The 14,315-nt window shown below is 34.8% G+C and overlaps 1 protein-coding gene across 1 annotated transcript; it reads right to left on the bottom strand.

The window, feature by feature from the left end:
• Positions 1-9,981: 9,981 nt before the first annotated feature.
• Positions 9,982-13,868, bottom strand: LOC132613143 (uncharacterized). Its single transcript, XM_060327191.1, has 5 exons — positions 13,544-13,868; positions 13,190-13,314; positions 12,234-13,118; positions 10,868-11,590; positions 9,982-10,260 (listed from the first exon to the last, which is right to left on the bottom strand). Exons 1-5 carry the CDS (start codon positions 13,866-13,868, stop codon positions 9,982-9,984), a joined length of 2,337 nt encoding a protein of 778 aa, XP_060183174.1.
• Between the last annotated feature and the right edge of the window lie 447 nt (positions 13,869-14,315).

Raw genomic sequence — 14,315 nt, 5'->3', positions numbered from 1 at the left:
ACTCGTATTGGTACGTTTCAGTCTTATCCGGAACTCTATATTACGCGTAGGTTCTTTAATCATTTATAAAGGTATTTTATATTTTTTTAAACGAGTATATCCCGTCTGAAAATATAGGTTAATTTGGGCCAACTTTGGGCCAAAATAGTATTTGTGCTAAAAAAATCCTTCACTTGTATCTACTTTCCAGAAATGAGATTCATAATTTGGCAAAATCTGATTTTTTGTTTAAGTCTCTGAAAATCGGCCCAATATTATGCCAAATTGGTCATTTATGAAGTTGCATAGATTAAACCCAATTTTTTAAACCTGTCCATTAAAGCTGATTTTTTGAAAATTCAATTTGGAGTAGCAATTCAATTAACTCATTTTTCATGAAATAGCTTTATTATATAAAACTTGATTTGCTTATTTAAACTTGGAAAATCAGTAGTGATATGTTTTGAAAGCAGTTTTTTGAAAAGGTCTCACTTTGATACTTAGTTGTAAGAAAAGAAAAGGAAAGGAAAGAAGAAACTATGTTTGAATCCGTGGTTTTGAAAAAATCACGTACGAGGACCTAAAGTCGACTAAACGGCGTAAGAATTGTTGTCCTAAGACGTCTAATTCCAATCATAAGGATTTTTCACTATAATATGAGTTTGAATACAATTTTTACAAGTACATCAAGATGGGAATAAGTCAACAAAATATAAAGAGACTAAGTTAGACTAGAGGCGTACCAAGCCCCTAGTTGGCCATTTTCACCTATAGCTGGGCCTTCTAGGCACCTCGCTATCTTCTTTGTCTTCCTGGACTCTATTTTGAAGTAGTATCCCTACCTGGGCCTTGGGCCCAAGGGGTGGTTTCATGCATTTGTGACATGAGCGGCCGCGTGGTAGGAGGAGGAGGAGGAGGAGAGAAAAAGAAAAACACCGGTTAGTTTATAATCGCTGAACTTATCACTAAGGTAAATAACTAAAGTTATAAATACACACACATGTATAAGATAAAATATACACACATATACAAATATATAAGGCAACCCACACTTGATCTGTACTTACCCCTTTGCCTACCCCAATAAAGCTCAAGTTATCCTAAGACTTAGGAATGACATAGGGACTAGGTCTGGATCCCTTATTTCCGATGTCGCACAAGTTCCAAGGGGTTTTGAGGAACCCCAGACATGGCTAACACCACGAGATTAAGACAACTCCGAATTACCACACTTGGCCTTAGATTCATTTTGGCCTTATTGAGAGAGGACAGAGGGAGCACAGAACCAAAAGTGCTATGAACCTACAAGTAATATGCTAGTAGATTCAATGAACAACCATGGAGTTTCAATGAACATCCATATTAGACAAACTCTCTTAACTCAGACTAGGGTCCCAAAGCTACCTTCAAATGTCTTTAATCATAGCTGAATAGCCAAGGGCACAAGTAGGGAAGCTAAATGAAAAATATAAGTGAGGCAGGTTCATTTGCTCAATATTGTAGCCTAAGTTAGGTGCTAGGAAAAGAACAAACTAGTTGTGCAAAGCATGAACAAAGATCTAGACTAAGAAGTTAAATCAAAGCAATGTAATCAGTCTGGAAATTATTCTATAACTCATATGAGACTCCCTAATTGAATAAAAATGCAGACAAGATCAAAGGGGAATCACAACAAGTGCATCAGTTTTGAGCTTTGTTTTTTAAACCACAAGTAATTACATGGACTAAGTACAATGGACACTAGAACTAAAAGAAAAATAGACTGAACCAAACATATTAACTTAGCCATCTTGTCCTAAACCATATATGTTGACACCCAATTTTGTCCCGCTTTTCCTCCGAAATGTCTATTTACGCTTTAAATATATTTGGCAACTTAAGGAATAATTATTATATTTTACTATAATTATTAGCTTTTATTAATGTCGGTGTTCCATTATTCTATTACGGTCACTAGCTGTTATTTTTTTTATTACTACTACTATTATTATTATTATTATTATTATTATTATTATTATTATTATTATTATTATTATTATTATTATTATTATTATTATTATTGTTATTACCAGCATTATCATAATTTGCATTATAATCATTTCAACATTTTTACCACCATATGCACACATCGCATTTATTTTCACGCCGTTAAATAATATCTTTTATTCACTGTTGAACTTTAAAAATATTTTGCACGACTATTATGATCTCATATAATTTTATTATCTGAGCACTAATAATTACATATTTTATATTAGGTAATATTTTAGTCCGTATTAATTCGGTCCATAATTAGGTCCTAAAATCATTTGGGCTAAAAGACTAATTCGTTTCAACTCAGCCCATTGTAATTAACCCATTATTTCACCCAACTCAGCAGCCCACATTTTAAACGACCCAGACACTACCCGAACCTACCTGACCCGACCGGCCCAATTCCTTTTCCAACAAAAGAACCGCTAGGGTTCCCTCTTCTCTTCAGAGCGCCGCACTGGTCCTGCCCTCTCTTCTCTCCCTTCCCTTCCTCTCTCCTCCTCTTTCTATTCTCTCTCTCTCTTTCTCGACGAAAATGGAAACTCGCAGAGGCATTTTCGTTCCCACAGACTATGCATGCTCGTTTTGGGGAGGGGAAATTAATGCTCGTCCCTCCCCGTCAGATTTCAAACGTCGTAAAGCGATTTTCCCTTTTCTTTTTCTGCTTTTAATCTGAAAACCTTAATCAGGTTTTGTCCATTTGCAAGCCCAAACCCTTGTTTTTATCAGTACAAAGCTTTAAGATATTTGTCGATTTCTTCTTTTTTTGATCGGATGGTGGACAGACCTGCAAAAATCCGAACGTTTTGATTTTGAAGGAGGCATCTTTGACCAAAATCCCAATCTCAATTCCCTCCCAATGAAACCCTAGTTATTCTTATCCCTATAAATACTGGCTTCAAGTTCGTTTTGGCCGTCTGGAATCCCGAAAAAAAAAAGAGTTTTTTTTCGAGTCGCAAAAATCCCCTAAAATTAAAGTTTTTGAGCTGCCCTAAAATCCCCCTCGTACCCCCTACAATACAAGTTCGGGAGTTCGAGAGCCGCAGAAAAATTCCTCTAAAAATAAGTTCTTTCAGCCGCCAAAAATTTCTCTAAAAATTAGAAGTTCTTTTAGCTGCCTTGAACCCTTGAAAACAAGTTTTTAGCCGCCATAGAATTCCCTAAAATACTAGTTCTATTAGCTGTTGCAATATTGTTCTAGTATCGAGTCAAAATCTAAATTCCTTTTTTTGTTGTTTATCTCTTTTTGCCTTGGATATTGATTCAAATCTATACAAACTCAGATTTGGTGGCGTTTCGAGATAGATCGAAGATTCAAGGCCCCACTTCGCTGCACCCGAAGCAGGTGATTCCCCTTTCCCTTTTATTTTTGCATTTATGTGTTTAATTTATGATAATTAGTTGTTTTGTTGTTTGTTTAGCTCATCATGTCTAGTTTCTGTTGCTTGGTTTCTTGATTGTGTGATGTATCATGTCTATGGTGACTGATTTTCTTGTTTCATTCAGCTTATGATGCTTAGTCCATGAAAGTCAGTTCTCTAGTCTTGCTTAGCTTGTCATATTTAGATTATGGTGGTTGGTTTCCTGTTTTGTTAAGTTTATTATGTGTAAGTTATGGTAGTTACTTCCCTGTTTGTTCAGTCTGTTATGATAAGTTTCTGGTAGTTGCATTCTTATTTGGCTTAGTTTAACATGCTTTAGCTTTGGTTGTACCATTTGTGGCTCAATAGATTTGAAGGAATTAGTTTCCGTTGGCTTGAATGGTTGATGTTAATCTCTATGCCTAATCAAATATAAATGGCTATAGGGCTTGTTTAAAAGTGGTGTCATGTACTGTTGATTAAGTAAACTTAAGGCCATCACCTAAGTTTGAACATTCTGAGGTTATTATTTTGACCCCAATATGTGGGGTGGATTATTAAATTAGACTGTGATGGTTGATTATACATCTAGGTCCTATATAATTCCACTTAGACATACCCATAGGCTTTGTGCAGAAGCTGTTAAAGAAGGAGTTATGTTGGCCTAGAACTAATTCACACTTGTTTTGTTTTTCTCTAAAAGAATGTGAATGTCAACTGGTTTTCTTTGAACCTCAAGCGTTGTTTCCAAAGGAAAGGTTAAGAACTTCAAACCATTTTATTTTAAACACTTCCCTGGTGGAATAAAAAAGGGGGTTTTAAACCAGTAGTGTTAAATCGCATTTGAAATATGCCATCCCTGTTTTGCTGAAAACTTGCATTAGTTTACTTATCGCATGGACATTTTAAAAAGTGATTTGTCATTTTACCAAAAAATTGAAATGTCATCTGGATTTAGCTTAAGTGAAATGTTTATTAAAATGGACTGCCCCGTTGAAATATGTTTCAAGTATTAAAATCTGTTCTGAAAGCAAAGGGAATGGCTATGAATCCAACTTGTTTTTCTTTAAAGAAGAAATAAGGGAAAGGATTTTAATTTCGGACTTAGCATGATCACAACCTTTCAGCTTCTCGATTCTGTATAAGTTGTTCTTATCTTCTTCTCCCCTATTTGGTTTACTTAATATGTCATAAAGGAAAATATTCCATAGTTATCATGGTAATTACAGTTCAAAAGTCAGTCACCATTTCATACGCTTAAAAATGAAAAAGGAAAATGCTACTTCTACTTTCTTGTTTCCCTTTCTGTCATCATCTCATCCCTGTTTTGAAATACAAGGTTCGGTGAAGTCTTTTATTTGTTTGGTGTTATGTCAATGCTTGAATGAATTCCTGCCGGACCATAGAGTTTAGAAATCTTTGCCTAATGTGAAATCTGCATAAGTGATGTTTCATTAAGTGCATGAATTTTTGAAATGAAAAAGGGCTGAAATGCCATTATTTTACCTTATTCCCCGCTGGGCTGCGAAGGCCCAGTGATATATATGTGTGCACCATCCACCATTTTGTCCGTGAATTATATATATGTATATTTAAATATACACAATGTATATATATAAATCACTTGTCTGTTGAGATTGCTCTATTATGTTGGCATGTCAAGATTATACTCTTGTTTATTATTTATGTGATGTCTTGCTTTGTTTCGGCCACTTGTTTTTTTTCTTTTTTTAATATTTGAAGAACGCGTCTTATATATCTTCACGTTACTAATCCTTTTCCTTTCATTTTATGCATGACCATCGCATACGAGTCCGAGAGATTCGTCTTCTTCCGCATCCGGTGTTGGGCTAAAAGCCCAACATAACCTCCTCGGGTTATCTTCCATCAGTCCTGTCCGCAGCAATCCATATATAAAATTATTGGGCCGAGGCCCATACAGCAGTAATAAGTCCACAGCAATCCAGAAAAATCACTGGGCCGAAGCCCAACAGCAACATGCAGCAGCAGTCCTAAAATGGGTTGAGCCCATTGATTATATTTGCTCTTCTATTTTATTTTGTGCTTCTATTGTATTATGCAACTAACTCTTTACTTTGTTTTTGTTTTCTTAACTTAGATGAATTCTAGTAAATTAGTGGGTTAATTTAGTATAATAGGTAGTTAATTAAAAGGGAAAACTAGTAGTTAACTCTGCAGGCTTCATTTTTTATTTACGTTATCTATAATATCTATCCTAAATTATTTACATTATCTTTAATATTTATCTTAAAATTACTTACATCATTTATAATATTTACTATTACTAGAATCATTAATTTCCAATAATGAGAACATGTGCCTTGAACTAGAGAATTACTTTCCATTTCTTTATCGCCTTAGAGATTTAACGTACCATGGACATGAAATATATGAATTTAGGTATTGTAAGTTGATTTAATTACACATCATCCTAATTAAGCATAGTTAACAAAAGATAATAAAAGGGATAAAGAAAACTCATTAGCTATTTTGTATTTCATTTATACTTCTAAAACACAAAGTCAATTAATGCCTCATCGTTTAGTTTGTTTCAAATATTTATTAAAACACTGCACAAACCCGCATTTTCTTCTACTTATATGCAAATTATCATATTTCGTAATTCTTATTTTGAATAGCATTATTCTACTTCCATTTAAAGTATTAGCAACATTTATAAACTTTATTTCAAATAGCATTCTAAAATCTCCTTTTACGCAAATTATTAGTCTCATTTTAAATAGCATTATTATTTGAAGTCTTTTATAAGTCTTATTATAAATAGCATTTAAAATCTTCTTTTATACAAATTATCATATTTTTCTTCAAGTCTTATTTTAAAATAGCATTACTATTCTCATTCAAAGTTTTAACAGCATTTATAAGTCTCATTTTTAAAAGCGGCTCCTTTATGCAAATTACTATATTTTCTACAAGTTAATTCAAATGGCATTATTATATTTCCTTTGAAACCTTAGTAATAGGTACAAGCTATTTTCTTAAAATTTAAACACTATATTTAACCTTTATTAATTAACCTAAGTTTGGCCGGATAACCGTAGTTAACGGATCCTAGAGGATGCCTAACCCCGTCCCTTTAGAATAATTAGAACCCTTACCTAGAATTAAAACTTAAGTAGACCATTAACAGGGTTTAGTTAGCTTTACCTTAGTTAATAATTAGGTGCCCTAATTCACCTTAAAATCAATTAGGTGGCGACTCCTTAAAACAAAGAAAAATAAGAATCTCCAATATGTTGTACTCTAATTTGACCCATTTAAAATGGGGTATAACAATACACACACCTTAACTAGATATACTGCAAGCATAACTAGAATATAAAAGATGACCAGCTACTACATTAACTCACACCCCATCATAGACCACACAATTTATGTTACCTAACACCACATCAAACTGGAACTGAGCACAAAGAACCAGGGCTTACTTAATCTTCATGACAAGTTCTCACATATTCCTATCAACTAGGCACAACATAAGTAGATTTCAAGTAATGAAAACATGGGACTAAAATGCTACTTTAAAACAAAATCTTCATCAACCAAAACTAAACTAAACCAAACACAACATAACAATAAACTAAAGCACCACCCTAACTAGCATCTAATGAATTAAATAAGACATGAAATAAGAAAAGGCATTAAACTAAAAGGTATTAAACTAAAACTACATAAGCAGACTTCAAGTAATGAAAACATGGAACTAAAATGTCACTTTAAAACAGAATCTTCATCAACCAAAACTAAACTAAACTAAACTAAACCAAACACAACACAACATAACAATAAACTAAAGCAACACCATGACTAGCATCTAATGAATTAAACAAGACATAAAATAAGAAAAGGCATTAAACTAAAAGATATTTACCTTTTGTGGGTGCAACCGTGGTACAAGCGATGGATTAGGAGGCCTTTATGCTCCAACTCCAAACTCAAGCCACCACGAACACCAACAACAAATAAAATATGCGAATTTTAGGACTGGAAACTTAAAGAACTTAAGCTTTAAAACGAAAATTTTGACTTAGGAGCTTTCAAGACTAAAATGGAAAATTTCAGTCTATATCAGGCTTCCAACTTCCTTACTCGAATGAATGGGGGTTTCTATTTATAGAAAACCCAGAATGGCTTTGAAAACTACCACTATCGATGTGGGACTTGCAAATTTATGCAAGTCCTACTCACAAACTCAAACCTACGACCCAGATCTATGGAACAACAATGAAATCAATGGCTTACAACCCTTCATACCAACATTAGTGGCAGAAAATAAAAGGGGAAGGGAAATCGTACGTGTAAGGGCTCGTTTGGCCCGATTTTTAGGAGAGAAGGAAGAAACATTGAATGCTTTTCCTTCTCTCTTCGCGCCAACAGCTGTTGAGATGAGACGCAACTGCAAAAGGGGTAGGGGTGGGTGGTGAACAGGAGGCGGCGCTAGGGTTTTGCTCCCTAGCTTTCTCTGCCTCTTTGTTTACAAACAGACCCCTAGGGTCTTTAATTTTGTGGACACGGGGGGGGGGGGGGGGGAGTATAATACTCCCCATTTTAACTCCTATTGGACCGGGTCTCGTTGGGCTAGGCTGGTCCGTTATTTTCTGAAAAGGAGTTGGGCCTGGTCCGTTATTTATATATACATATATTGTATATGCACCATGTATATTGGTATATACATGGTGTATATACATATATATGCATAAAAAGGTCGGGGGAAAAATAAACAAGTAAAGAAAAACTAATTATTAGTCCATTGGGACTTAAAATAATTTAAGCATGACTCATAAGCCAAAATAAAAATCATTTTGCAGATACTACTTTGAATTAATTAACCAGATAAAAGAGAAATTAATCAACTACGCAAACGCACACAGAATCAAGATTTAAAGGGTAAAAAGGGTCAATTCTTTCAATTACTCAAAATACCTTGGACAGTAATATGGAATAAAATAATCAATTAATCTAATTTTCCTTGATTTAATTAATGAAACAAATTATTATCAGAAAGGGTTTTCTTGCCCCGTTGATTAATTTCAACAAATAAAAGAATTTTTTTTGAACATAATTAATTTCTAAAAAAAAACTAGAATTACTCTGGAGACTTCTTTATCAATTTGAAAAGATGAGATATTATCCCAAATGATTTCATAAAATTTACCTTGACCCTTTAGGGTCTGCAACTGATTTTATTTACTGTCCCAGGACTCCGAGCACTTAAAATAAATCACGGGAGGTCAAAAATTAGGTGTCGACATATGTCACATGCTTCTCCTTGGCCCCCTATATCAACAACATGTTGGCATTTGTTTGACCTAGCAACTCAAAACATATTATTCTCATTGTTGAAAAGAGTACCCGCCACTATTTTCTCAGAACTTTCAGGATCGAGACTAAATAACTCCAAGGACCACATCCCAATACTGAAGATATCTTAAGTCCTAGGTTATTTTAGTCTTTATATTTTGGTCTAAATATTGTAAACCTTTTGTAGGTTTTTGGTGTATTAAGCTTTTTGTGTAGACGCCTAACTATAGTTAGTTATGGTGAGTTGAAGTTCAACTAGAGGTAGTTGAATTAGTTTGGTTCTTGGCTAGAGTTAGTCAAGTGAGTGCTTGCAATAGAGTTATTGTAAGGGAAGGGATTAGTGGGCTAATTCCTTGGTTGCAAAAGGCTTGTAATCTGAAAGACGTTGCTCAGTTAGTGAAGTTGGAAATCCTACCAGTGTAGGTCGTGGTTTTTAATCCCTTGAGAAAGGAGTTTTTCACGTAAAAATCTTGTCTTGTTTACTTTCTATTTTTGTTTAAGGGAACAGATAAGGTACCTGGTCCCTTATCTGTTTTGGTGGACGCTTATTTTCTGTCACTAGCAAATCTAATCAATTGCACCCTTGTTTCTCATTTAATTTTGTATACATACGTTCATCAACTTCGTAAAAACAAAAAAGGCTGCCTTTCCATTTGCAATTTTAACCAAAAGTGACATGGGAAATCCTTAATTCAATTGAAGGACAAAAATCAATTGCACATTTTTTCTCATTTTTAGTGGTTAAAACTTCCCTAGAAGAGACACTACCATTGTTTACATAGAGCTAGTTATTACATACCGACGGAATAAAAAAATATTACTCCCTCTCTACCAAAAAGATTTTCTTAGTTTGACATGGAACGAAGTTTAAGAAATAAAAGAAGATTTTTGAAATGTATGGTTCAAAACGAGCCTTCGATATTTGTGTAGCTGTAAATCATCTCATAAAGTTAAAGTATTTCTAAATATATAAATGTGTCAATCTTTTTTTTTTTTAAATTAAGCCATCACCATAGGTTGTGATCCCTATGGTGTAGGGGGTTAGTCTTGACCCCTAGCATGTCTATTGATGCAAAAGAATTACATATGTTAGAGGGGGACATGGACCAAACCTCTAACCAAGAGATAACTGCACATATATCCAAAAAAAATAGAGGAAGGATTTAGCCTATACAAGATCCTTCTCTAGTCAGACTTATTTTATCAACTTACAAAAAAGTTACATTTATCATATCTTCTTCTCATAGAAGGGAATTGCCACTTATCAAGTTGGATTAATCCCCTTCACTTCTTGTGGCAGTTGATGATATGAAGTGTATATAGTTTCATTACCACTGGTTGAAGCAAGTTTGGCTAGATAGTCAGCAATCTTGTTAGCCTCTCTGAAGCAATGCTTGAAGTCCACAGTGTCATTACCCCTGCTGGTACTTTGAATCAAATTTTTAAGATTCATATTGGTAGTAGTCTTCCTATTGATCATATCACAAATGATCTTAGAGTCCATCTCAATAATAACCCTGTTAAGACCATTATCCTTACACCACTAGGCAGCAAAATTAGCAGCCTTTGCTTCAGAAAAATTATTGCCGAAACATTCAATAGGTTTGGAAAAAGCCTTATAAAAGTCTCCATTATTGTCTCTGATGATCCCTCCTATACCAGCTCTGCCAATTTATTTAATATAACTCCCATCCATATTCACTTTGAACTCTATATGATCTGGAAAATTCCAGGTAACTTTTTTTATATTCACCACTCGTTTGAGCTTTTCAATTGTCTCACAAACTGTAGGCCAGCTTCCAGTAATGTTTCAACTGGGGAACATAATTTTCATGGTCGTCATGATGTTCCACATAATGTGATACTACATCTTCTTCTTATACATTATTACTTGATCTCCATATTTGCAAGAAGTCCACTGTTTCCAGATTTCCCAGCAAACAAAGATAGGAGTAATGTGAATAATCAGCTTATGAACTTTGTTCTTGGCCTTTTGATCCCACCAACTTTGAATTGTTCTTTTGATAGGACCTGGTTGATGGATAACTCCAATAGGGGCTCCAATATATCTCCATATATGTTTAGCAACTTCTCCATGAGTAAAAGTATGATTAAAAGTCAATCACAAGGTTAGTACAACAAAAACATACCTCATTAGAGTAGATTTTAAGTCTGTTGATTGCTTCATTGAAAGGCAGCTTTTTATGATATAATCTCCATACTAAGAAAGAAACCTTGAAGGGTATAACTTTGTGCCAAATATTGTTCAAAAAATCATCTTTTTGTCTATTTTTTCTGATGATGTGCCAGGCAGTCTTGTTAGTGTAAATACCATCCTCTGTGCAATTCCAGACTAGGTCATCATCTTGATCTTCAAGACCAATTTCTATGTCCTTAATATCATGAATACTATTGGAAGGTAGAATACATGAAAGAATTCTTTCATACCAAGCTTTGTTAAGCATAAATTCTTTAACAGTGAGATTAGCTAGAAGGCCATTACTGTTAACAGATGGGATCATAGCTAAAGGATCATGTTTGGTCCAGGTATCCCACCAAAAATTGCAAATCCCAGCATTGATATTCCACTTGATGTGCTTTTCAGCATGGTTTCTGGCCCATACCAAATTCTTCCACCCTTGAGAATTTCCTGGGATCCATTTCTTCTGAACTATGTGTTTGTTAGAAAAATATTTCTTTTTCATGAAATCAGCCCATAGAGATTGCTTTGTCCTCAGTCTCCACCATTTTTTGATGGATAAAGTGTTGGATATGTCAAAAAGGGTTCTGATTCCAATCCTTCCTTCATCTTTAGGGTAGCAAAGATTTTCCCAAGAACTCCGGTGATATTTTCTTTTCTCAGCAGATGATCCCTAATAAAACCTTGCAATATGCTTTTCAATAAGGTTAATAGTACCCTTAGGAGGATTTAAAGCTGATAGAGTCTATGTAGGCAAATACTGGAGGACTCTTTTGATCAAAACAGCTCTTCCACCTACTGTCAGCATCTTCCCTTACCAACCATTTATCCTTTTAACCACTCTAGCCACCATACCATCAAAGTATTCTATTTTCTTTCTACAAGAATAACTGGGGCAGCCTAAATATGTAAATGGAAAGGTCTTATCCATGTAACCAATGCATTGCCTTAGTCTGTTCATTCTATAAGGATTGGTCTTTAGTGTAGTGAGAGAAACTCTTACTCTCATTGACCTTTTTCCCAGATGCTTTTTCATAGCCTCTTATTTGTTTCATGATGAGCCTTACATACTTAGAATTACCACTTGAGAAGATGACAATGTCATCAGCATAGGCTAGGTGATCAATTTGTGGTCCTCTCTTGTTCATGGAAAAAGGGATAAAATTGTTGTGATTGACTAGGTTGTTCAAAGATCTAGAAAGAACTTCAGCTGCCAGGATGAAAAAAGTTGGGGAAACAGGATCACCTTGTTTGAGCCCTTGTGAGGAATGAAAGAACCCCTGTCTGGTTCCATTAATCAGAATTCAGTACCATACATTATCAACAATTCTTCTAATCATGTCAATCCAATTATCACAAAAACCAAATCTCTGCAGGACCTTGAATAAGAAGGACCAGGACAATCTATCATAGGCTTTAGCCATATCAAGTTTCATAACCTTATTACCACCCTTGTTGTGTTTCCCAATGTCATGCACAATTTCTTGTGCAAGCATTACATTCTCAGTGATTAATCTCCTAGAAATAAAGCCACTTTGATTTTCTGAAACTAATTTGGACAAGAGAGGACTAAGTCTCTTAGCCACTAGTTTAGAGATGATATTATTGGTAAAGTTACTAAGACTAATGGGCCTGAATTCTTGAAAGGTGGACGGAGATTCAACTTTTGGGATTAGTGCTAAACAGGTATGAGTTAAAAACTTTGTGAGATTTTTACCTTTGGAGAACTCTGTGACAAAGGCAGTGATGTCTTTTTTAATGATATTCCAGCAGAATTGAAAGAATTTTCCATTGAAACTATCAGGTCCTACACTGCTTTCAGGATTCATACTGAAAATTGCCTCCTTAATTTCCTCCTCATTTGGAATAATAGTGAGATGCTCATTATCCTGATCATTGATCATAGTAGGGATACAATTAGGAATTCTGTGATCACTTGTCTGCTGATTCAAATTGAAAAAACCTTTGAAGTGTTTAATAGCATCTTTAGAGATTTGCTCTTCTCCTTGATTCCAAGCTCCTCTGTGGTTCTTTATTCTATGAAGGTGAATCCTTCTTCTTCTGTTTCTTAAAATGCTATGAATGTATCTTGAATTGTAATCACCTTTTTTGAACCAGTTGGTCTGAGTTTTTTGTCTCATCAGATTATCCTGAAGCCCCAACCACCTTACATACTCGGCATATCCCTTGTTGATTCTTCTCTGTGTTGTTCAGAGTTATTTTTCAGATCTATGTCCTCCAAGATAAGAATTTTAGCCTCCCAGTTGTTTACCTCCTCATTAATATCACCAATGCTCTCTTTGGACCATTGACACAGTCTCCTACTTAGAAGCTTAAACTTGGACTGGAGATGCCATATTGGATTGCCTTCTATTCTAGATTCCCAGCTTTGTTGCACTATCTCCAGGAAATCAGGTTGTGTTGTCCAAAAATTCAGAAATGAAAGTACTTAATATGTTGTTACTGATCATTATGGGAATTCACCAAAAGGGGTCTATGATCGGAGCATGTTCTAGCCAAATGCTTAATAACAGTATTGTTATTGAAGTTTTGAGCCCATTGATCATTGACTAGGACTCTATCTAGTCTTTTCCAAATTCTTTTTCTTGGGCTTCTGTTGTTGCACCAAGTAATTTTGGTCCAGAGAAACCAATATCCAAAAAACCACAAGCCTCCATAATACTGATAAAATCCAGGCTCTTACTTGCTCTATAAGGTTTGCCACCACACTTCTCTTTAGGGTTCATGATCACATTAAAAGCTCCACCAATGCACCACGGACCATCCCAAGAGTTATTCAAGTTGTCTATGTTGTCCCAAAGATCTCTTCTTTCTTTAGCAGTGCATTTAGCATACACTGCTGAGATATAAGTTCCTTTGTCTGCAGCATGAGTCTTCATATTGAGAGTGATATGTTGTTCATTATCCTCTATAATATCAGTATGATCCATGTGATTCCACAAATATCAAATTTTACCATTAGAATTAGTAACACAATATTGATATCCCAGAAATCTTTTATAACCTTCTATCTTGCTTTTGTCAACAAAAGGCTCAAATATAGCTATGAAAACCAATTTGTTGATGTTAGCAAGTTTTTTGAGTATGAATACTTTTTTGGATCTAACTCCCCTAATAGTCCAAAATATTGTACTAATCATTGGAAACTAGGGGGTACATGATTTTTGTTTCCCTATTCTTTTTGCTGAAGATTAGGCTTCTTAGTGTCATTTCTGTACCTGTTGTTGCTTTTACTTCTTCCTCTAGTCCCAGTTATTTTCTCATTTTTTAACTGTTGATCAGAGTTTTGGTTCTCATTGCTATCCTTACTAACTTCTTTGGTATCATTTTGTTTATGCTTCCCTCCTTTGGTTCTGTTTTTGCTTCTGCTCTTTCTT

Source organism: Lycium barbarum, chromosome 10 (genome assembly GCF_019175385.1).
Source record: "Lycium barbarum isolate Lr01 chromosome 10, ASM1917538v2, whole genome shotgun sequence".
Lineage (NCBI taxonomy): Eukaryota > Viridiplantae > Streptophyta > Magnoliopsida > Solanales > Solanaceae > Lycium > Lycium barbarum.
The sequence above is the reverse complement of the archived record's forward strand: the minus strand, read 5'-3'. Positions and strand labels throughout refer to the sequence as shown.